Raw genomic sequence first — 25,143 nt, 5'->3', positions numbered from 1 at the left:
ATCCCTGTGTCTGGCTGTCTGTGACAAGTCACTGTTCAAGAGCCGCAACCAGCAGCATTTCAGCCCACCCCTACAAAAACTTTTCCTCATTTCAGGAAATGATGAAAAACAACTATTTGAGCAAGCAGAGTAAACAGGGTTATCTAAACCCTTTACAACATCAGAGTCCATCGGATCATTAATGAGCACCTTGCAGGCAGGTACTGCAATGATGAGGACTGTGTTGCTCTACTCCATCCACAGAGATGAGAAATTATGATGACAGCTGTAGCCTAATTATAAGGTGGGAGTAACAAGGGAGGCATTCATATTTCAGAGACTGCTTCATATGGAGACTAGCTATTCATGTTATAAAAATGTTTTGGGTTCAGTTCTGACACCTTGGTGTCCTCCCACATAGCTGCGTGGTTTATTGTGACCTCAGCTTTGTCTCAGAAAGCTGATGACATCATCTACACAAAGGATCTGTTTTCAAGGTTATTGGAACTAAGCAACCATGTCTGTTCAATTGTTATGTATTATATATATATGTATATGTAATTTAGAACATGAACTGTACATACTGTTCAGGCATGTTGTAATACATTTTGAGTCAGAGAGAGAAAATAACAGTTACGTGATTCGTGGTAGCTTTTCAAGAGCATAGATGTGAAAGATTAGCATATTCATTGGAGTAATATTGTTAGCTTCATGTTTTGTCTTCCTGTCACCTTTTCCAGCACAAACTATCAGAATTAATCTTTTTTTATTTTATTTAACTAGGCAAGTCAGTTAAGAACAAATTCCTATTTACAATGACGGCCTACCCAGGCCAAACACGGACAATGCTGGGCCAATTGTGCGCCGCCCTATGGGACTCCCAATCACGGCCAGATGTGATACAGCCTGGATTTGAACCAGGGTCTGTAGTGACGCCTCTTACACTGAGATACAGTGCCTTAGACCCCCTGCGCCACTCCCTTCATTTACAGGGTACCATAATCATTGTGTTTCCTACCAGTCAGTCAACTTCGGTACAACATACTATGTATGGGGAGTCGCACTCTTGCTGGACTGGTTGTAGGATCTAAAATCACGCCTGACAAGGCCAATGAAATCCGCACCTCGCTGGAAGCCACGCCTTCCAAAGATGATAAGCGTGACGGTGGGTTTTGACCAGAGGTGGCACCTCCTCTTGACAACGCTTCGCTCCAACAATTTGCTAGAAATTTGCATAAATTAGAGCAGAGCTCAACTTTTTCTACCGCTCCGCTAGCAGGGTTTTCGCTGCTCACCTTCCCACAATTCCCACACATTTCTCCACATGCACTTGGGGGGACTTTCGAGACCAGGCTAGCTAGCTAACAAGCTCTGCATATTGTGCTAGCCAGGTTAGCTAACTCGCGGAGGTGAGATAGCTACCGCTAGCTATTCTGGCTACCTAACGGTGGAATTGCTTTGGTAGTTTGTTTAGTATATGTAGCTAGTTTGGTTATTCTAAATGGACCGTGCTGTGGTCAAAGAGGCTAGCTAACAGCTTAAACTAGAAGCCTCATCATGGCTAACTGGGGGATTGATATACCCGCACAGTGTCCTATTTGAGGGAGGGAATATCCTCCCGTCTCCAGACGTGGGCAATCTGAGTGGTTTCTATGTTGGATCCAGGACGCCTGGTACAGCCGGTATTTCCTGGTTCTGAAAAGGGGTCAGGACTTTACGCCAAGTTCAAGGCTTAAATGAATTCAGAATGCTCACGAGTAGCCGGATATTAGTCGACGGTCGGGTTGGGGGCAAGCAGTGCTACACACATACATGTTGGTGTCCCATACTCAGTCTTTAGGCTTCATAGGAAACCAGAAATAGAGCTGTCTGACTCCATCTCAGCGCATTTTGTTTCTGGGTCTCGAGTTAGAAAAGAGTGATTTCCGAGTGAGTTTATCCCCATAGGGGTGTCCAGGTTCTGGCTCTGATTAGAGCAATTTCGGCAGGGTCACGCAATGTGTTTTCACCAGTGCCTACACCTACCTGGGAAGATGACTTCTGTGATAGAAGCCATTTCCCTTGGGGCTATTGTTGTTGCAGCCTTTCCAGCGCTAGAAGCGTCTCACAGCCGATCGTTTTGGATGTCCCTGTCGAGCCTACGGGTCCTGGCCCAGGGGTCTTCTATCCAGGTGGGGCCCTCTCTGTTAGGAGTGGTGGGTACAACCCTGGGTCGTCTCCCAAATATGGGAAATGTTCGGCAGGGACAAAATAGATCTTTATGCATCACAAGGAAGTGCGCTTTGTTGTCCGTTTCTCTCGATGAGGGACTCAAGCGCTTCATTGGCAACGGACCCACTAGAGCACCATGGACCTGGTTCAGCCCACCTGGAGAGGGTGCACCTAGAGGGCTTGTTGTTGATTCTTGTGGCTCCTCGTTGGCCTAAGAAACCTCAGTTCACAGAGATCATTCTCCTTTTTAAAACTTCTTAGGGCTAGGGTCCTTTTTTCTAAATTTCCGCCTGACTGACGTGCCTAAAGTAAACTGCCTGTTGCTCAGGCCCTGACGCCAGGATATGCATATAATTGGTACCATTGGAAAGAAGACACTTTGAAGTTTGTAGAAATGTTAAAATAATGTAGGAGATTATAACACAATAGATATGGTAGGAGGAAATCCAAAGAAAAACCAACCCAATTTTTGGGGGGGAGAGCCCATGTTCTTACAATGGAAAGTATAGGGAAATAATTAAATCTCCAGTATGCAATCCCTATGGCTTCCACAGGGTTTCAGCACTCCATGTTCAAGGTTTCAGGCTTGTTTCTTCCAAAACGAGTAAGAATAATGAGTTTTAGTACTGGGACACACTATTGGAAATTTGTGTATGTGCGGGCGATGAAGACAAGATGCACCTGCTAATATCATTTTCCTATTGAACATACTTCTTTCCGTAAGAAATATTATAGTTTGATTACATTTTAGAGTATCTGAGGAGTCAATAGAAACATATTTTGACTTGTTTTAACAAAGTTTAGTGGTAGATTTTTGGATTCCTTTTTTTGGATTCCTAAATAGACTTTTTGGGATATAAAGATGGATTTTAATCTAACAAAACGACACTACATGTTATAACTGGTACCCTTTGGATGACAAATCAGAGGAAGATTTTCAAAAAGTAAGTGCATTTTTAATCGCTATTTTTGAATTCATGAAACCTGTGCCGGTGGACAAATATTTTGATGTGGGGCGCCGTCCTAAACAAAATCGCATGGCATGCTTTCGCAACTCCAGGGACTCATCCCCTTGTGGTGCGGTTCCTAAAAGGGTGTGTGGGGGCTCAGACCGGTCTCTAACTCTATTGAGCCCACTAGGGATTTAGGGTGCTCTGTGTGAGGCCCCCTTTGAACCACTGGGGTCCGTGGATCTGAGTATCCTCTCCTACAAGACCTCCCTGCTCGTGGCTTTGGCATTGGATATGTGTGTTGGGGGACCTCCACGCATTATCCATACACCCTCTCTGTACTCAGTTCGCCCGGGCGACTCTAAGGTGACGTTGCTTATTTCCTGAAGGATCTTGTCTTTTGAGATATTTCCCTCCTTCTTTTGCGTCTGAAGAGCAACAGAATTTAGATGCCTTGTGTCCGGTACACGTTTTACGCACATTCATTGAGCGGTCTCGGAATATCCGTTTATGTGACAATCTTTTCATATGTTTTGCTAATCCAGCTCGAGACAGGGAGCTTTCTAAGTAATCTCCCTGGCATATCACAGGGTCAAAGGTTACCTAGCTGTGTACTCTCCCACTCCACCATGGGTCTGGCAGCGCCTTGGGCGTTATTTAAAGTTGGGCATCACCACACACTTTGTGAGGATTTATGCTTGGATGTTACTGCTTCTAGTGTGCTTACAGCTGGGATATGGGAGAGTCACAAGGCAGCGCACAGTGGAGTGCACAATACCCAGATTGCTGCTTCTTGCGGGTCAGGTCTTGGTGGTCTGTCATGGGCCCTTTCATTTAGTATCCTTTGGGGTCAGCTTGGGGCGTGACTTTATTTCCCCATAGTATGTTTTGCCGAAGTTGACTGACTGAAAGGGAACGTAGCGTCAAGACTATAACTACTGTACTCTGAAGGGTAAACACTAGTTTACCCCCTTCACCTGGGCTTGGAGAAAAGCGGCATTGAAGGGATTCCATTGGCCTTGTCAGGTGTGAATTAAAATACTTCAACCTAAGTCGTGAGAGAAATCCCCATAGCATGTTCTACCTCGTTTCCCTCCTTCAGGGAACAGTAGTTATAGTTATAACGTTACGCTTTTCATCATCCTTAAATCTCCTTGACATGTTTATATTACAGAGATGAAGATTGCACAAAAAAGTACTGAGAAAGGCTTGTAAGGACAGAGCCAGCTGATTTTGAAGTGGGACACATACCTTTGTTTAAACCAAATCATGTGATTGCTCTGAAAATGGATCCACCCATAGCACCACTGAGTCACTGTAGCAAGTGATTTAGTACCTAAACATCTAAATGTCCAAGCTCTATTGACTCCAATTACCATGACATAACCGAAAAGGGGTAGTGGACTAATTCAATAAGCTTGGAGTAAAAAGGTAGCACTTAAAAGCCTCCAAAATACTTTCAGTGTGAGTTACTGTATACCCACACTGGCAGAGCTGGGCAGCGACTAAAAGGATGGTTTGGCATTTCAGAAGTTCCTCACTGATGCACCTCTGCATCAGTCATGATATCGTTATATAATATGCTGTTTGCTTAGAGATGTCCTCAGTGGTGATAATAATGATGAATACCATAGGACAAGGTTTCTGTGCACCAACACTGCCATCCATTAGAGGAGTAATGTACTGCACTCTCTCCCACACACTCCTCCTCCGCAGAAGAACTCCTTCCCATCTGCATCTATTTTACAGCCATGGTGTGGCAGTGAAGGCTAAGAAATCAACTCTAGAGTGAATAATGTAAAATGACATGAAAAATAAACAACAAAAAAAATACTGAAATGTAATCTGCGGGTAGATAACAAACAGGGGCTATGTTGATCTTCACAATAAATGATTGAGGTCATTGGTAGAATTGAGTCTGATTGCAACTTTAATAATATACATAGACTCATGGCTAGAGGGAAATATAAACACTCCCTGGAAGTAATCAGCATTTTGAAGCGGAAAATAACAATATCAGAGAAACATTCCGTACATGACCTTCTCTACTATAACATGGAGTAAATCATGTATCTGTGTACAGAACAACCATCTTATCTCCATTGTCCCAAAGCAGAGCTACGCACATTCAACCACAACCTATTCATAGCCGTCCTCCAGACTGTACTGTACACTGCCAGCTGGATGCTATAGGGAACAGGACAGTGTTGATGATGCTACAAGGCTTCTATAATCCAAGTTGGACAGCGTGTCTTTTAGGGACAGTTTGCAGCAGTGAGAAATGATGATTATTATACAGTTCATTCGGAAAGTAATCAGACCCCTTTACTTTTTCCACAGTTACATTACAGCCTTATTCTAAAATGGATTAAATACATTTTTTAAGGCTGTAACGTAACAAAAATTAGGAAAAAGTCAAGAGGTCTGAGTACTTTCCCAATTCACTGTATTCCCTCCCCAGGAAAGGAAGAGTCAGTTATTGAAAAAAAATCGAATTAATGACACAATGACAAACCATTTTGATTTTCCAGAGTTAGTGAGTTAAGCAAATGTCTCAGCCTCGCCCCAGGCAACATGCACATCTGCTTCACTAAGGGAAAATAGGCTGAATGTGTCACCAGTCATGATCTCCATCAGCCCCTAAACGGAGCGTGCCCCCTGGCTCACATGGCTAATGGAGCAGCACTAAGTTCAATGAGAAGGCCCCTAGAGAGTCAAATGTGTGATTGATAACATTTTTGGCAAACCAAGTTAAGATTTATGGATAGTGTTGAAAAATGACGGCCTTGTATTTATTGTCTGGATGATGTCTCCCTCAAGTGGTTGGTTGGATGTAGTACTCCTAAACGCTGCCAGAAATAATACATTCTTCATCAAATAAATCATTAAATCTACATGACAGAAAGTCCTAAATCAAAGAAGCTTGACAATGAGCAAAAAACTATTTTGCTCGACTTTCTTCATCATGGTGGACCTCTAAGAACCAACGTCTGACATGCCAGCTGGATCTAAAGCATTCCTATTAAATGCAGGACAGCATGCCACCTACCTCGTCCATCTCTGTACACACAAGACTAATATTACATTATTCATACGTGACATTTCACGCTCAGCGCCCTATCTGACGTTGCAATGAGCCTTTACAGAGTTACTTCAAGGGCAACAGCCAGCGTGAACGTGCGGTAGAGTGAACAGCTCTTACAAACTGCCGAGGTGAAAACAGCTCCTTCTAATGTTTCCAACCGCAGGGGACAGGTTGCTTTATAGACTGCCTGCCAATCACCAAGAACCGATAGAATAAGCAGCATCCTGGAATGATCTTATCTGTCTACCAGACGCTTACAGAACAGCGGGAATTCTACTAATCCAAAGTATTACACACAGTTGACCCTCCCCCTTAACAATGTGATAATACTTTCCTAACTGTGGTTATTCCTGAGGAGATCTAGCAAACTGAAAGTACATAGGTTTCATCAAAAAGCTTTAGCGTCTGAGACCAAGCATGAATCCACATGCAATCGCGAAATATGCAGCCTATCTCTGCTGCACTGTATCAGCACACTGGACAGCGCCCTACACACTAAAGCGAGGCCGTTTTGGTAACTAATATATGCTACAAAATAGATAGGGTAATTCACATAGTACAAACAGCCTTTGTGAATGCAGCCGTACACACAGCTGCCTTACCAAAATAATGCAAACTAAATGCTGAAAGTAATAGCCTAGGGATTCATGCATGCTAACAAAAATACTGAATAGCAGTTTGGCTTAGAATACCGACACAACTGCTAATGCGAACGAATGAATGAGAACAGAACAAAATAGCAGATCGATACTAATAGGCCTAGTAAACAAAATATCAGATCGATAAAGGCATGGCAAAATATATATTATGGCAAATGACATTAACCGTTAACAAGCACAGTAAACAAAAAGTGAATGGAGACCCAAATAACCAAAACAGCCTACAATGAGATGCAGCCACACAGCTGTCTTGACAAATAAATAGGCCTATAGACCCGCTTCATACATGGAAAATCATGGCGCTCATGAGTTCAGCAACACATTATGATATGGCACAATACACTTCTATGGATCAAATTCCACCCACGTAATAAATGAAGCAGTCAGCCTACCATAAACACGTTTCCAATACGTACAGTTCCATTTACAACCACGAAAATCAATAGGCTACCAGCCTATTAGAGCCTCTATATTGCCCTCTGGAATGATAATTATAGGAAACAAAAACAGCCTATAGACTGCATTGGATCCTGGACAGTTTGAAGCATTGAGTGACTCAGTCTGTATACAGTTGAAGTCAGAAGTTTACATACGTCTTAGCCAAATACATGTAAACTCAGTTTTTCACAATTCCTGACATTTAATCCTAGTAAAAATTCCCTGTCTTAGGTCAGTTAAGATCACCACTTTATTTTAAGAATGTGAAATGTCAGAATAATAGTAGAGAGAATGATTTATTTCCGCATTTCTTTCTTTCATCACATTCCCAGTGGATCAGAAGTTTACATACACTCAATTAGTATTTGGTAGAATTGCCTTTAAATTGCTTAACTTGGGTCAAACGGTTTGGGTAGCCTTCCACAAGCTTCCCACAATAAGTTGGGTGAATTTTGGCCCATTCCTCCTGACAGAGCTGGTGTAACTGAGTCAGATTTGTAAGCCTCCTTGCTCGCACACGCTTTTTCAGTTCTGACCACAAATTTTCTATAGGCTTGAGGTCAGGGCTTTGTGATGGCCACTCCAATACCTTGACTTTGTTGTCCTTAAGCCATTTTGCCACAACTTTGGAAGTATGCTTGGGGTCATTGTCCATTTGGAAGACCCATTTGCGGCCAAGCTTTAAACTTCCTGAATGACGTCTTGAGATGTTGCTTCAATATATCCACATAATTGTCCCTCCTCATGATGCTATCTATTTTGTGAAGTGCACCAGTCCCTCCTGCAGCAAAGCACCCTCACAACATGATGCTGCCACTCCCGTGCTTCACGGTTGAGATGGTGTTCTTCGGCTTGCAAGCCTCCCCCTTTTTCCTCCAAACAAAACAATGGTCATTATGGCCAAACAGTTCATCAGACCAGAGGACATTTCTCCAAAAAGTACGATCTTTGTCCCAATGTGCAGTTGCAAACCGTAGTCTGGCTTTTTTATGGCGGTTTTGGAGCAGTGGCTTCTTCCTTGCTGAGCGGCCTTTCAGGTTATGTTGATATAGAACTGGTTTTACTGTGGATATACATACCTTTGTACCTGTTTCCTCCAGCATCTTCACAAGATCCTTTGCTGTTGTTCTGGGATTGATTTGCACTTTTCGCACCAAAGTACGTTCATCACTAGGAGACAGAACGCGTCTCCTTCATGAGCGGTATGACGGCTGAGTGGTCCTATGGTGTTTATACTTGCGTACTATTGTTTGTACAGATGAACGTGGTACCTTCAGGCGTTTGGAAATTGCTCCCAAGGATGAACCGGACTTGTGGAAGTCTCCAATTTTTTTTCTGAGGTCGGCTGATTTCTTTTGATTTTCCCTCATGATGTCAAGCAAAGAGGCACTGAGTTTGAAGGTAGGCCTTGAAATACATCCACAGGTACACCTCCAATTGACTCAAATTATGTCAATTAGCCTATCAGAAGCTTCTAAAGGTATGATATCATTTTCTGGAATTTTCCAAGCTGTTTAAAGTCACAGTCAACTTAGTGTATGTAAACTTCTGACCCACTGGAATTGTGATACAGTGAATTATAAGTGAAATAATCTGTATCGAAATAATTGTTGGAAAAATTACTTGTGTCATGCACAAAGTAGATGTCCTAACCGACTTGCCAAAACTATAGTTTATTAACAAGAAATTCGTGGAGTGGTTGAAAAACTAGTTTTAATGACTCCAACCTAAGTGTATGTAAACTTCCAACTTCAACTGTGACAGCCAATGTTAAAATAATACTTTAATTAAAGTCATATGGCCAAGGTATGTCTCCATGGCTTTGATGCAGACTGAAATACGGTCATTTACTGACATCTAGTGGTGGTGATACGCAACTGCAGGTAATTTAGGTCAATATTCTGCAGGATTCAGTGCTGTTAAATTTTTTCCGTGGTGCATGCAGTTCATTTAAGTCAACACAATGTAGTAACTGAAATTTTGTTTATGATGTTATTACAAATGGTATTATATTATAGGATATATTATCATATGTGTCATGTACAGTCTACAGAGCCAGGACCCTGATACAGTTCCGTCAGGGAGGAGTGTGGAAGGGGAGGAAGAGGTGAAAGACAGTGCCGGCAGTACCAATGCAGACGATGAGGATGGAGCAAATGAGAGAAGGTGCACAGAAAGAGACAGACAAAGTGGGGAAGTAGAAAAACAAGCTGATCAGTGACTTTGCTAGCAAGAAGGCTCGGCACTGGGCTCTTTGTGAGTAAGGCTGAACAAGGGCCAGTGATAACTGTCAAATGGCATAGCTTTGGATACTGGATCACTACACACATGATGCCCACAGGCTGAGAACAAGACAGAGAACAGACTGAGAACAAGATATATCTCAAAGTAATGCCTGGATTGCCATAAAATCTGTTGTTCACAATCAAGACCCCAAGTGGAAGAAACCTATTGATTTGGTGACCTCTTGACCTTTCCTCTAGAGCCACCATCAGGCCTTTTCATTTCCATTTTGTTTTCCATTTCCACTTTTACAGCTGCTTATTTTCTAGTTGGTATGTAAAATAAATTGAGACGTTTTGCTGTGAGAAGGACCAGATTCAAATTTCACGTTCCAAGTTTACAATTATGCCAAATACAGTGTGTTGCTGGAAAATATACATTATCAGCTATTCTGTCTGTTGTGTTGGTACACTGTGTGAACAGGCAGAACGATAGATCGATAGATCGATGGATATGTCCACTACCATTCAAAAGTTTGGGGTCACTTAGAAATGTCCTTGTTTTTGAAAAAAAAAAGCAAATTTTTGGTCCATTAAAACAACATCAAATTGATCAGAAATACAGTGTAGACATTATTAATGTTGTAAATGACTATTGTAGCTGGAAACAGCTGATTTGTTTAATGGAATATCTACATAGGTGTACAGAGGCCCATTATCAGCAACCATCACTCCTGTGTTCCAATGGCACATTGTGTTAGCTAATCCAAGTTTATCATTTTAAAAGGTTAATTGATCATTAGAAAACACTTTTTCAATTATGTTAGCACAGCTGAAAACTGTTGTGCTAATTAAAGAAGCAATAAAACTGGCCTTCTTTTTTCAGACTAGTTGAGTATCTGGAGCATCAGCATTTGTGGGTTTGATTACAGGCTCAAAATGGCCAGAAACAAAGGACTTTCTTCTGAAACTCGTCAGTCTATTCTTGTTCTGAGAAATGAAGGCTATACCATGTGAGACGTTGCCAAAAAACTGAAGATCTCGTACAACGTTGTGTGCTACTCCCTTCACAGAACAGTGCAAACTGGCTCTAACCAGAATAGAAAGAGGAGTGGGAGGCCCCGGTGCACAACTGAGCAAGAGGACAAGTACATTAGTGTCTAGTTTGAGAAACAGAAGCCTCACAAGTCTTCATCTGGCAGCTTTATTAAATAGTACCAGCAAAACACCGGTCTCAACGTCAACAGTGAAGAGGCAACTCCGGGAGGCTGGCCTTCTAGGCAGAGTTGCAAAGAAAAAGCCATATCTCAGACTGGCCAATAAAAAATAAAATATTAAGATGGGCAAAAGAACACAGACACTGGACAGAGGAAGATTGGATGAAAGTGTTATTGACAGACGAATCTAAGTTTGAGGTATTCGGATCACAAAGAAGAACATTCGTGAGACGCAGAAAAAATTAAAAGATGCTGGAGGAGTGCTTGACGCCATCTGTCAAGCATGGTGGAGGCAATGTGATGGTCTGGGGGTGCTTTGGTGGTGGTAAAGTGGGAGATTTGTACAGGGTAAAAGGGATCTTGAAGGAGGAAGGCTATCACTCCATTTTGCAACACCATGCCATACCCTGTGGATGGTGCTTAATTGGAGCCAATTTCCTCCTACAACAGGACAATGACCCAAAGCACAGCTCCAAAATATGCAATAACTATTTAGGGAAGAAGCAGTCAGCTGGTATTCTGTCTATAATGGAGTGGCCAGCACAGTCACCGGATCTCAACCCTATTGAGATGTTGTGGGAGCAGCTTGACCATATGGTATGTAAGAAGTGCCCATCAAGCCAATCCAACTTGTGGGAGATGCTTCAGGAAGCATGGGTTTAAATCTCTTCAGATTACTTCAACAAATTGACAACTAGAATGCCAAAGGTCTGCAAGGCTGTAATTGCTGCAATTGGAGTATTCTTTGACGAAAGCAAAGTTTAAAAGACCCCATTACTATTTCAATTAAAAATCATTACTTATAACCTTGTCAACATCTTGACTATATTTCCTTTTAATTTTGCAATTCATTTCATGTATGTTTTCATGGAAAACAAGGACATTTCTAAGTGACCCCAAACGTTTGAGCAGAAGTGTATATATTGTCTTATCAAATTCAAGGCTGACCTCAACTACCGCTACTTATCAGTGTCAGTGGGTGTTTTGTGAGGATATCCAGAGATGAGCGTGGGAAGAAGACCTATTCACCAAAAGTACTGACTGTCATGTAAAGCCATGTTATCGGTGGGAAATATGCATTGTCAGCATTTCTGCAAAAGTGGTATTAGGCCTACTTGTTTTGTGGTATCACTGATCTATGCCATGTCTGTAGATGGTCAAATTATTTCCATCCTATGCCGTAGCCGAACACTCAACATTTATATGCTTGCATCTAAGCCTAAGCAGTTGTTTGCTGCAGTTGTTTTGTGTTGTATTTCTGTGAATCTAAATAATACAAAATGGTTGTAATTTCAGAATAGTGGTTGAGGGAGAACAACCAAAGCAGGTAAGCATAGCCTACTGCCCACTGTAGGCCCCTTTATAATGTAATGTCCCCATTTTCTGTACTCTCAAGAGTTCTGAAGGAAAACAACCTGATTTAGGTTTCATTGTTTGAAAACAATGTTCAGAATAATAACTTGATTTCCTGTGTAACAGTATAACTTTAGACCGTCCCCTCGCCCATACCCGGCCGCGAACCAGGGACCTTCTGCACACATCAACAACGGTCGCCCACGAAGCATCGTTACCCATCGCTCCACAAAGGCCGCGGCCCTTCAGAGCAAGTGACGTAACTGATTGAAACGCGACTAGCGCGTACCCGCTAACTAGCTAGCCATTTCACATCCGTTACACCTGAACATACAAAAAGTAGTTCAAATAATATTCTATTTGATACTTTTATTACAGTACATTTTGTAGGTCCATTTTCGGTGGAGGCTCGACCGTTTTATATAACGGATCTCGTATCTTTGACCCCGACATGACGAAAAGGTAGGCAGAGTCAGGGGCTGGATTTAGGTTCTCTCTTATTGTGGTGGCTTTATGTATTTTTCCCGTGTTTATGCCGGTTTTTTGTGTTTAATTGTCCGTATAAGACTGCATGGAATTAAGTATGAGCTATCCTGAAATATTTTATTGACAACATTCCATCTTGTTTGATTTAATAATTGTGCTATGGTAAACATGGAAGATTAAAACCTGAACATAAATACGCCTGTTGTCAAATAATAACATGCCTGCATTTTGAAAGGAAGAGGTAGGAAGACTGATTGATTGAAGAAATAGGTAGAAAGAGCTCAGCATGCAATAATTGGCTGTAGCTGCGACCAGCTGCTCACTATCCCACACATATTGTGTGTTCTGTTTTGTGCATAACAAGCCAAAGTAGCTTTGCGCAGAACTTAAGAGTAAATGACTTTAAAATTGTAAAAATGTGCAATGTTTTTGTACACCGCGCGCAAAAAAAGCAGAAAATGGCGTGCATTGTTTACAAAAATATAACGCGTATTTCTTGATTTCCTGTATTCAATCCATCAATGGAGCGCTTTATGAGCTTGTAGCTACACTGTTGACAAAACCCTTCGGCCCTTATCCACAATCCATTCAGTGGGTATATTCTGTTCAGAAATCAGGTGTTTAGAATTGTGTATTCACTCTATCCAAACTTGAAATCTCCAGCGTGGGACAAGTGACAAGATTAACCTTTTGCGAGGAAGAAAACAAATACTAGTGGTATTTTTGATTGGACACTGTAACCTAATACATTTCATACAGGGTTTTGTTACAAAGTATCTATGACGTGGATTTTCAATGTAGCCTATGATTTTTTGAAATCTTCAATAGTGTTTAGCTACTCTGTGACGCATATCATAATCTCATTGTAAATGTCATGGCCTGTAACACTAAACTGTGTCCCTCAGGTGGTGGAGAAGCATGGCCAGCACCAAGGTCACGTTGAAGAACCCAGGAGCTTCAGAGAAGCAACGTTTTGATGGCTTTATTGGAGGGTGCACTGGTCAGGGTTAGGCGCTGCTGTAAAGTGCCAGTCTTTAAGATTATAATCTACAAGGAGGATGAGGTGGGATTTTTTAAATCTCTTGTAAATTTAACATAGTGAACACAGAACACGTGTATTCTTTCTTATAATCGATCAAAAAACAACACAATGTTTGTTTAATACAATACATTTATTGGCTTCCTTGTTGCTGTCTGTTGAAGCAGGTGATTGGGTCAGTCAAGGACCTTGTTGTGCAGAGCGGATGCAACTTTTCAATAGCTGAGATTCTTTGCATGGAGAGTTTTATACTAGATGAGCTGAACTGGTACCTGTACGCCACGACACCAATCGACTTCCTTTGCATGGTAAGTAGCCGTTAAAACGTCCTCGCTGCTTTGACGGGCTCACACAGCAGTAGAAAAGCACAAGGGACACACACACTTCATCTCGTCAAAGATGTCCATTGTTAACTTCTCCCCCCCCTTGGAGTATTGGTCCTATAAATTGTGCATTGATTTGACTTGTGCCCCCCTGTGATATGTCTCTGTCCACACTTGACACCATTGAAAAGCTGTCATCTAAAACATGGGGATTAAGTGCTCTGTAGATCATAGATCAGGCCAAGGCACTTATCTGACTGTAAAGTAGAACCCTGGTTGCTAACAAAGGGAGAGCCATTTGATATAGAATTTGTCTAACCCACTCCCAAGTACAATCTTAACAAAACGCATAACCTAGATCAGTGGTATTCAAACTTTTTCAGTGGGAACCCCATTTTTTTTCAGCCAGAATTTCTAGGGACCCCATTTTTTTTCTCTAAGAATGACTTGCAAACCCACCCCATATCTAATGACACGACCTTAAAATCGGTATATTCCGATTTTTACATCAACCAATAACCTTTAATTCATTACATTTTCATCTCTTATCAAAATGAAAAGAAATCAATGAATATATTTACTAAATAAATTAGCATTTTTCTAATTATCTTTCTCTAAAACATTTGTATATTGTCCCATACAATAATCTGTACTCTTTGTTTTTTGATCAAAAAAAAATATATATCATAATTTTGGCAACCCCACTGCAGTTCCCCCTGGGGTCACGACCCAGACTTCAAATAACACTGGCCTAGATGAACTGGAATATTACCATGCCTTCAGGTATGCACATTTAGTGTAGTTAAATTCCATGCTGCATATTTTCAGATTTGGCACACTGGAGTTTGACTTCTTGGAAAGATCCATACTTTATACTACAAACTGGAAGTCAAATAAGCGTTAAATACTAATTGCACTACCAGACATATTTCATCCTTTAGTAATAGTTATATCCATCTTAAATCTTTCTTTGTTTTAATGTAAGACGTCTCTGCAATGTTATCTTCACAAACCACAACCATTGGCAAAAACACTCTGGAGAATAATTCTGTCTGTGTGAATTAGTGTTTAGTGTTGTTTCAAACCAGGGCCAAAGGAAAAATGTACTCAAATTATAACAACATAACATTGCGCTGAATACTAAAATATTTCAGAGGTTGATGAACACCAGTTAGTTGTGTGTAGATTATAGTGTAATCCATAAGAACTATCCCATATTGTCCTAGCTCACAATAGGTCATATTATTACAAAATACAAAAAGTATTGTAGAATTTAAAAAAGAAACATGATACATAAAAAAAAATCTAGTAAAATACAAATAAATGTCCTCTTAATACTTTTCAAATAAATACTTTCCAACAATAAGTATTTCACAATTACATTCCCCTGAAAATGTACCTTAAATTGAACTTAAATAAAGTGTATGCAACCAATAAAATTTGATTTGGTGTAGTCATGTCTCCATTGTCTTTCAAACCACAATGGGTACTATCTATAGGGATGTTGGCACATACTTTCCACCGTAACACATTGGGGGGGGGGGGGTTACTAAGATTGCAATGTAATATGGGAATGGCTGGTAAAGGGAAGAAGTGGAAAATTGTCCATGATCGATATGAATTGGTGATGATTGAATGAATTAAACGGTGGGTGGATATGTAATAATTTTGGTCTCCATTTTTCTGTATGATTGCAGTTCCATGCCCTGTTGATCTCTAGTCATCCCCACCTTCCCACCATGGGTGCTGAGACTCAGAAGAGGCCTTGCTTCCAGGTGGCATTGTGGACCAGGCAGGTGCAGCACTGTATGGCCTGCCACCAGCTGTCGCATTTCAAAGGCTCCACACTGGCCTTGGCCATCATTACCTTGGATTTGGAGAGACTCACCCCAGACTGGTTCTCCGTCTTCACCGATCTGCTGACGAAAACACAGGTAAGACACGCAACGCCGCTATCGCCACCCCTCACACTGTTCAAAACGCTTGAGACTGTTTGGTGTTGTGCTTTAGTGTTTGCTGTGTAATTATTTGACCAAGTTGGTGCTCATGTAAGTAAATATTAGGAAAGTATGTTAGAGGTAAAGTATTTATACAGTACCAGTACCAGTTTGTCCAAACCTACTCTTTCCAGTGTTTTTCTTTATTTTTACTATTTTCTACATTGTAGAATAATAGTGAAGACATCAATACTATGAAATAACACAGTAACCAAGAAAGTGTTAAACAAATCAAAATATATTTGAGATTCTTCAAAGTACCCACCCTTTGCCTTGATGACAGCTTTGCACACTCTTGGCATTCTCTCAAGCAGCTTCATGAGGTAGTCACCGGGAAAGCATTTCAGTTAACAGGTGTTCCTTATTAAAAGTTAATGTCTGGAATTTATTTCCTTAATGCGTTTGAGCCAATCAGTTGTTGTGACAAGGAAGGGGTGGTATACAGAAGATAGCCATATTTGGTAAAAGACCAACTCCACATTATGTCAAGAACAGCTCAAATAAGCAAAGAGAAATGACAGTCCATCATTACTTTAAGACATGAAGGTCAGTCAATCTGGAAAATGTCAAGAACTTTGAAAGTTTCTTCGAGTGCAGTCGCAAAAACCATCAAGCGATTTGTTAAACTGGCTCTCATGAGGACCGCCACAGGCAATGAAGACCCAGAGTTACCTCTGCTGCAGAGGATCAGTTCATTAGTTACCAAATCAAATCAAGTTTATTTTATATAGCCCTTCGTACATCAGCTAATATCTCGAAGTGCTGTACAGAAACCCAGCCTAAAACCCCAAACAGCAAGCAATGCAGGTGTAGAAGCACGGTGGCTAGGAAAAACTCCCTAGAAAGGCGTTTTTCCTAGCACGCGTGCCTTTCTAACCTGTTTAGCCAAGCCTCAGATTGCAGCCCAAATAAATGCTTGTTTCTTTTATTTGTTTAACACTTTCTTGATTACTACATTATTCCATATGTGTTGTTTTGATGTCTTCACTATTAATCTACAATGTAGAAAATAGTAAAAAATAAGAAAAGCCCTTGATGAGTAGCTGTGTCAAACTTTTTGACTGGTACTGTGTGTATATAATATTCACGTTCACAATAACACTTTGTTTCTCACTTTATCAATAAGACAGGTTCTGTCTAATGTTCCTGGTTGGTTCATAACATACTGTATGTCTATCCAATTTATTTATACATTTTTTACAGTTTGAGTTTAAACAATGGAAACCCACACCACAATTGACCTACATCTGTCATAATGTGTTTTCATTTGACAAAATCACTTGTTGATGTTTGTTTTTCTGCGCCAGATTCGAGCATCCACTGCAAGGAGATGGTTGACAAATAATACACGTACCTCACCAGCCTGGAGTTCTCCCTGCCAGCCAAAGCAGTGTACATTATTTGAATATGACCAAGCAGCACCAGGATGATGAGGGGGCCTGCAGGGAGACTGGGATGTTTTAGGTGCCTATACAATGAAGTGTTGGCTCTGGAGGTCAGCGGGGACAACAATACTGAAAGTCCCCCCCCGAATGTTCCCCCTCCCAATCCAGTAAATAAATGTTCCCCTCCCAATCCAGTAAATAAATGTTCCCCCTCCCAATCCAGTAAATAAATGTTCCCCCTCCCAATCCAGTAAATAATGTTCCCTCTCCCAATCCAGTAAATAAATGTTCCCCCTCCCAAATCCAGTAAATAAATGTTCCCCTCCCAATCCAGTAAATAAATGTTTCCCTCCAATCAGTAAATAATGTTCCCCCTCCAATCCAGTAAATAAATGTTCCCCTCCAATCCAGTAAATAAATGTTCCCCCTCCCATCCAGTAAATAAATGTTCCCCCTCCCAATCCAGTAAAATAAATGTTCCCCCTCCCAATCCAGTAAAATAATCTGATTCCCCTCCAATCCAGTAAATAAATGTTCCCCTCCCAATCCAGTAAATAAATGTTCCCTCCTCCCAATCGCAGTAAATAATATGTTTTCCCCCTCCCAAATCCAGTAAATAAATGTTCCCCTCCCAATCCAGTAAATAAATGTTCCCCCTCCCAATCCGTAAATAAATGTTCCCCTCCCAATCCAGTAAATAAATGTTCCCCCTCCCAATCCAGTAAATAAATGTTCCCCCTTCCCAATCTCCAGTAAATAAATGTTCCCCCTCCCAATCCAGTAAATAAATGTTCCCCTCCCAATCCAGTAAATAATGTTCCCCTCCCAATCAGTAAATAAATGTTCCCCCTCCCAATCCAGTAAATAAATGTTTCCTCTCCAATCCAGTAAATAAATGTTCCCCCTCCCAATCCAGTAAATAAATGTTCCCCCTCCCAATCCAGTAAATAAATGTTCCCCCTCCCAATCAGTAAATAAATGTTTCCCCCTCCCAATCCAGTAAATAAATGTTCCCCTCCCAATCGCCAGTAAAATAAATGTTCCCCCCTCCAAATCCAGTAATAAATGTTCCGCCCTCCCAATCGCAGTAAATAAATGTTCCCCCTCCCAATCCAGTAAATAAATGTTCCCCCTCCCAATCCAGTAAATAAATGTTCGCCCTCCCAATCCAATTAGACATGTACAAAGCACAGCTTTCATCCCATCATAATGCAACTTGTGATTTGAAAAGGCAGCAGCTTAAAGCAAATTACATGGAGTTATGCCAACAAAAGCCTTTGGATGAAATTGACATTTGCTCATAAAGGCCTAACAAATTATATTTTTCGAATTAAGTGGTTAAAAGAAAGTATGACAGGGTCATCAGGTAGCTGTAACTGTCTGGATGGCACAGCACGAACCTCACCCAGCAGCTGAAGGCTAACCCACTGCAGAGGTCAGCATGTGGTGGGGTAGAGCACAGAGTAACATCCTCTTTCAACCATTGGTCAGGGCCCATTTCCCGAAAGGTCAAGGTTAAAACCAGAGGGCTAATCCTTACTGCATGGATACCATGAGCTCTCCATTTCTATTGGCCTAAACTTACCTAATGAACAACTTCTCAAAGGGGGTATTGAGCAGGTGTGCAAAAACATCAACAGCTGGCGTCTCTCTCGAACTACACACTAGTTCTCTTAACAATCAAATAAATCATGGGATAGGGACACATCCAAGGCGAGGGCTTGCATTTATTTCCAATAAAAACTGAGTACATCTTTCTTCTAGTCTTTCGATGTAAACATTTCTACTGTAAGTCGTGGCCTCTGTTAGACGCTGCATTGCATATGGGTAGTGTAAACTGACCACTCACGTCAATGGCTTATGGTACATCACAAACATACAGCATTATGTGCTTTATCATATACATTTTAATAAAGCCAAGTAAGCTCAAAATATTCACATACATGTTTCTGGATGAATATAAAACAGCACCAGTATTTATTGTATATTTTATAGGACTAGTTTACTCGATGGTACCTACATTTACGTGTTTGCAAAAATATAAATATACAGGTATTGTACTTATATCAGTTTTGTTATTACTATTCATGACTAAGGTCTGGCCTAGTTTGGCGCAGAATTCAGACCCCACTCTATAAGGTGTATGGCCACTGTCTAACGTCAGATAGCGGAACACTGGTGTACGGCCACTGTCTAACGTCAGATAGCGGAACACTGGTGTACGGCCACTGTCTAACGTCAGATAGCGGAACACTGGTGTACGGCCACTGTCTAACGTCAGATAGCGTAAAAAAACGAACAAAATGTATAAAAAAAAGACAAAATCATAACATGAATGATCCTAGAAGGGAATGGCCACTCAGCGAGTCAGCTCTCTCTCGCTCAATCTCTTCATATCCTGTCCCATCAGCATCTTTGGTCCATGTGCACAATGTCATGAAGGAATGTATAAAAACAAAACAAAAATGTTGACGTCGCTATGATGATGGAAGACAAATCCATGGTTGGCTTGGGCCCATATATTAACTGAAAGAAAATGACAAAGGAAATGACAAACAATGACAAAATAAAGTGAACGAAAACACTGCAGTGAAAATGCATACCACATTCACATTCTTTCAGAAAAATGTCTGACTTCATGAAGGTAAAGTATAATGAAAGAATAGAGAAAATAAGTGGATTGTCCCTCAGAGGATCATAACTTCAAGACAGCAGAATAAATGAAAGAGTGGCAATTCTCAAGAGCTGTCAAGGGAGAGAGCCCTTCAAACCCATTGTGAAGAAAAACACTTTTTATAGCACTGTAAATGTAAAGTTCTAACATGAAAATGGGGTTTCTCAACTAAACGTTCCTTTGGCCTACAATAATGTAGTTTAAAAAATCCAAGCACTACCTCTGGAACTACAGAATCTGTCAGACTCACCCCAATGCACATACACTACATACACTAACTGCCAATGCACATACACTACATGGCCCAAAGTATGCAGACACCTGCTCGTCGAACATCTCATTCCAAAATCTTGGGCATTAATATGGAGTTGGTCTGCCATTTGCTGCTATCACAGCCTCCACTGTTCTGGGAAGGTTTTCCCCTAGATGTGGGAATATCCTTCCATTAAGCATATTAGTGAGGTCGGGCACTGATGTTGGGCGATTAGTCCTGGCTCACAGTCGACGTTCCAATTCATCCCAAAGGTGTTCGATGGGGTTGAGGTCAGGATTCTGTGCATGCCAGCCAAGTTCTTCTACACCAATCTCGACAAACCACTTCTGTATGGACCTCGCTTTGTGCACTGGGGCATTGTGATGCTGAAACAGGAAAAGGCCTTCCCCAAACAGAATCATCTAGAATGTCATTGTATGCTGAAGCGTAAAGATTTCCCTTTACTGGAACTAAGGGGGCCTAGCCCGAACCATGACCAACAGCCCCAGACCATTATTCCCCCTCCACCAAACGGTACAGTTGGCACTATGCATTGGGGCAGGTAGCGTGATTCATCACTCCAGAGAACACGTTTCCACTGCTCTAGAGTCCAATTGCGGTGAGCTTTACGCCACTCCAGCCAACGCTTGACATTGCGCATTGTGAACTTAGGCTTGTGTGCGGCTGCTCACAAAGCTCCCAACAAACATTTCTTGTGCTGATGTTGCTTCCAGCGGCAGTTTGGAACTCGGTAGTCAGTGTTGCAACCGAGAACAGCGGTCCTGTTGTGTGGCCTACCACTTCACGGCTGAGCCGCTGTTCCTCCTAGAAGTTTCCACTTCACAATAACAGCCCTTACAAATGACCGGTGCATCTCGAGCAGGCCAGAAATGTGACAAACTGACTTGTTGGAAAGGTGGCATCTTATGACAGTGCCAAGTTGAAAGTCACTGAGCTCTTCAGTACGGGCCATTCTACTGCCAATGTTTAGCTATGGAGATTGCATGGCTTTGTGCTAGATTTTATACACCTGTCAGCAACTGGTGTGGCTGACATAGCCGAATCCATTAATTTGAAAGGAAGTCCACATACTTGTAAATATAGTGTACATAAAACACTCAGTGGCCCGTTTATTAGGTACACCACATTGTATTATCCACTACTAGATGTTGTCTGTTGAAGCTAAAACATTTCTGTGACTGCCTCACAGAGAACCTGCCTCTCCAACCAGGAGCTGCAAAGTCGAGGTATTTTCCACATCTGCTCATATTCACATAACTCTAATTTCAGTATACAACAAACACTGCATCCTGGTATGGAACTCAGGGGGAGCAGAGAAGAATACTACATATGATCCGGACATGGACTCAGCCAGCTCTTTACAGCTTCTGCTTCTCACATAGTTTAAGTCAATCCACTACTCCCTGCGATCTCAATTCACGCCTCTTGGGGAAAAAGGAAGTGAAAGCTAAACTAACGTAAGAGAGGTTGAGGTTTGGGAGGAATAGAGGGAGGGAGATGAAAAGAGATGAATGGAAAGCACTTACTTTTTTTTGTCCTTGTCCTTCTTAAGTGGCTGGGCTAAGGACAATGTCTCAGCTGCCACCTTCCTGCGGTTGAAGGCGTTCATTTCATCCTCCAGGTCTCGCCTCTTCTCCTCCACCTTCCTCTTCTCCTCCTGGTGCATGTGCTTCAGCTGCTCAAACTTGTTGTGTAACTGATAGCGGCAGAAAGAGATGCTATCAGGCCAAGAGCTAAAACCTGATCCACAATCCAATCACATATTGAAAGTTCTGCACAGGTATGAACATGCACTGTTACATTTGACTGTATGTACAGTGCCTTCAGAAAGTATTCACACTCCTTGACTTTTTCCACATTTTCCTGTGTTAAAGTGTGATTAAAATGGATTTAATTGACTTTTTTTAATCAACGATCTACACAAAATACTCTAATGTCAAAGTGGCAGAAAATGTTTCACTATTTTTTATTAACAGAAAATAAAACTCATATCTTGATTAGATAAATGTTCAACCTCCTGAGTCAAGACATGTTAGAATCACATTTGGCTGCAATTACAGCTGTACGTCTTTAAGAGCTTTGCACCACTGGATTGTACAATATTTGCCCATTATTCTTTAAAAAATTATTCATGCTCTGTCAAGTTGGTTGTTGATCATTGCTAGAAAACCATTTTCAAGTCTTGCCATAGATTTTCAAGACGATTTAAGTCAAAACTAACTAGGCCACTCAGGAACATTCAATGTCATCTTGGTAAGCAACTCTACTGTATATTTGGCCTTGTGTTTTAGGTTATTGTCCTGCTGAAATGTGAATTTGTCTCCCAGTGTCTGTTGGAAAGCAGACTGAACCAGGTTTTCCTCTAGGATTTTGCCTGTGATTAGCCCTTTTCCGTTTATTTTAATCCTTAAAAAAAACTCCCTTGTCCTTTTTTTCTTTTTAACCTTTATTTAACTAGGAAATTCAGTCAAGAACAGATTCTTATTTACAATGATGGCCTACCCCGGCCAAACCCTAACCTGGACAACACTGGGCCAATTGTCCACCGCATCATGGGACTCCCAATCACAGCCGGTTCTGGAATAAAACCAGGAATCACTGAGATGCAGTGCCTTAGACCGCTGCACCACTCAGGACCCCCCAAAAAACATAACGCTTTTTATTCAGGACAAAAAGTTCATTTATTTTGCCACATTTTTTGCAGTATTACTTTAGTACTTTAGTGCAGTATTACTTTAGAAAGACCCCAGCTGGGCCCCGAAGTGAGAGGGCCAGGAGGTATGCGGTCAACAATGCTTGACTCAGGGAGGAAGACGCCCCTGCCATGCATAGTCCCATGGGATGTTGGCTATCAACAACAAGGCAACTCCTTTGACTAATTGGGAATGGGACGCAAGCGTAGGATTGATCACCCTGTCGCTGGCCGCCTTTGGGGAGGGTGTATAGTGTGAAAGGCCGAAACACCCTAGGAACCAAAGGTACACTACTGACGATGCGCTCCCCAAATTTCACCAGTCTCACTGTTCATGAACTCTTGGAAGTGCTTGCACAAAGGATAGTAACATCTCATCCTGTGTTCTTGGAATCAGTGCCTTATTGCAAACAGGATGCATGTTTTGGAATATGTGTGTTCTGTACAGGCTTCCTTCAATGCTGTTGATCCATCCTCAGTTCTCTCCTATCACAGCCATTAAACTCTAACTGTTTTAAAGTCACCATTGGTGAAATCCCTGAGCGGTTTCCTTCCACTCTGGAAACTGAGTTAGGAAGGATGCCTGTATCTTTGTAGTGACCGGGTGTATTTATACACCATCCAAAGTGTAATTGACAACTTTACCATGCACAGAAGGATAGTCAATGTCTGTTATTTTATTTTTGACCCTTCTACCAATTGGTGACCTTCATTGCGAACCACTCACTGCGTGAACTTACCTTACATATGTGTGGGGTACAGAGATGAGGTAGTCATTCAAAAAAAAAATTTTTATTATTATATATATTTTTAAAATGTACTCTTTATTTAACTAGGAAAGTCAGTTTTAAGAACACATTTCGATTTACAATGACAGCCCTCCCCTCGTTCAGGGGCAAAGCGACAGAATTTTACCTTGTCATCTCGGGGATTTGATCCAGCAACCTTTCGGTTACTGGCCCAACGCTCTAACCACTAGGCTACCTGCCGCCGCTAATAGTGAGTCCATGCAACTTATGTGACTTGTTAAGCACATTTTTACTCCTGAACTTATTTAGGCCTTGCCAAAACAAAAGGGTTGAATACTTATTGACCCAAGACATTTCAGCTTTTCATTTTTTATTAATTTATAAACATTTCTAAAAACACAATTCCACTTTGACGTTATAGGGTATTGTGTGTAGATCAGTGACACCAAATCTCAATTTAATGAACTTCAAATTCAGGCTGAAACACAACAAAATGTGGAAAAAGTCAAGAGGTGTAAATACTTTCTGAAGGCAGTGTATGTTTCAATGTCAAGCTCACCTTATCTACATGTAACTGACAAAATAAAGGAAACACCAACATAAAGCGTCTTAAGAGGGCATTGGGCCACCACAAGTCAGAACAGCTTCAATGTATCTTACCATACATTCTACAAGTGTCTGGAACTCTATTGGAGGGATTCTTTACACAATAAATTTCATAATTTTGTGTTTTTGTTGATGGTGGTCTCAGCTGCCGCTGTCTCAGGCGCCCCTCCAGTATCTCCCATAAGTGTTCAATTGGTTTGAGATCTGGTGACTGAGATGTCCATGGCATATGGTTTACATCGTTTTCATGCTCATCAAACCATTCAGTGACCACTTGTGCCCTGTGGATGAGGGCATAGCCATGATGGCCAAAATAATGGCCTGCCCAGCATTTTTATACATGACCCTAAGCATTATGGTATGTTAATTACTTAACTCAGGAACCGCACCTGCTTTCAATATACTTTGTATCCCTCATTTACTGACAAAATAATGTTCCCATTATTTTGGCAGTTACCTGTATGCACACCACTGACATATTTACAGTATATGGAACTGAATCCTCAATAAGGCAGCAAACCCATTTACTGAAATACTTCACCCCCCACAATCCCCCATTCCCAGCCAGCAGCCACACCCTCACCTCTCTCTCCTTCTCTTTCAGCTCTGCCTCAGTCTCCTTCACTTTGTTGACAAACATCTGTCGCATCTCCTCCTCTTTCTTCTGCAGGTCTCCCATGAACTCTTTCCTCTTGGCCTCATAGGTCTCCTGGAGACTGTGGACAGGGCAGAGAGAGAAAGAGAAATGGATTACTACATCTGAGCCTAACTACAGTACACCTCTGACTAACACAGGGTTTAAAT

General features: G+C 41.4%; 1 protein-coding gene and 1 long non-coding RNA gene across 6 annotated transcripts in view; one reads left to right on the top strand and one right to left on the bottom strand.

The window, feature by feature from the left end:
* Positions 1–1,124: 1,124 nt before the first annotated feature.
* LOC111950359 (uncharacterized) lies at positions 1,125–15,809 on the top strand. Of its 4 annotated transcripts, none has more exons than XR_011473932.1 (4): positions 1,125–3,134; positions 13,506–13,663; positions 13,804–13,947; positions 15,660–15,809. It is a non-coding gene; the product is annotated as an uncharacterized lncRNA (long non-coding RNA). The 4 variants fall into 4 exon arrangements; XR_011473933.1 differs by lacking the exon at positions 1,125–3,134 and adding an exon at positions 8,244–12,576; XR_002875488.2 differs by lacking the exon at positions 1,125–3,134 and having other exon boundaries at positions 8,244–13,663; positions 13,807–13,947.
* Positions 14,921–25,143, bottom strand: part of septin8a (septin 8a) — a 45,023-nt gene continuing 34,800 nt past the window's right edge. Inside the window, exons 8-10 of one of the 2 annotated variants that reach the window (XM_023967868.2) lie at positions 24,923–25,055; positions 21,819–21,988; positions 14,921–15,878 (exon numbers count right to left, since the gene is read on the bottom strand). In XM_023967868.2, coding sequence (XP_023823636.1) covers positions 15,716–15,878; positions 21,819–21,988; positions 24,923–25,055 — 466 coding nt within the window. In that variant the 3' untranslated portion in view covers positions 14,921–15,715. Of the gene's footprint in view, positions 15,879–19,053; positions 19,871–21,818; positions 21,989–24,922; positions 25,056–25,143 lie in introns of those variants that run through there. The other variant, XM_023967869.3, reaches the window with a different exon arrangement.

This window comes from Salvelinus sp. IW2-2015, linkage group LG23 (genome assembly GCF_002910315.2).
Source record: "Salvelinus sp. IW2-2015 linkage group LG23, ASM291031v2, whole genome shotgun sequence".
In the NCBI taxonomy this organism is placed as follows: domain Eukaryota; kingdom Metazoa; phylum Chordata; class Actinopteri; order Salmoniformes; family Salmonidae; genus Salvelinus; species Salvelinus sp. IW2-2015.
Note: the sequence above shows the minus strand (reverse complement) of the source record. Positions and strands in the feature narration are given on the sequence as shown.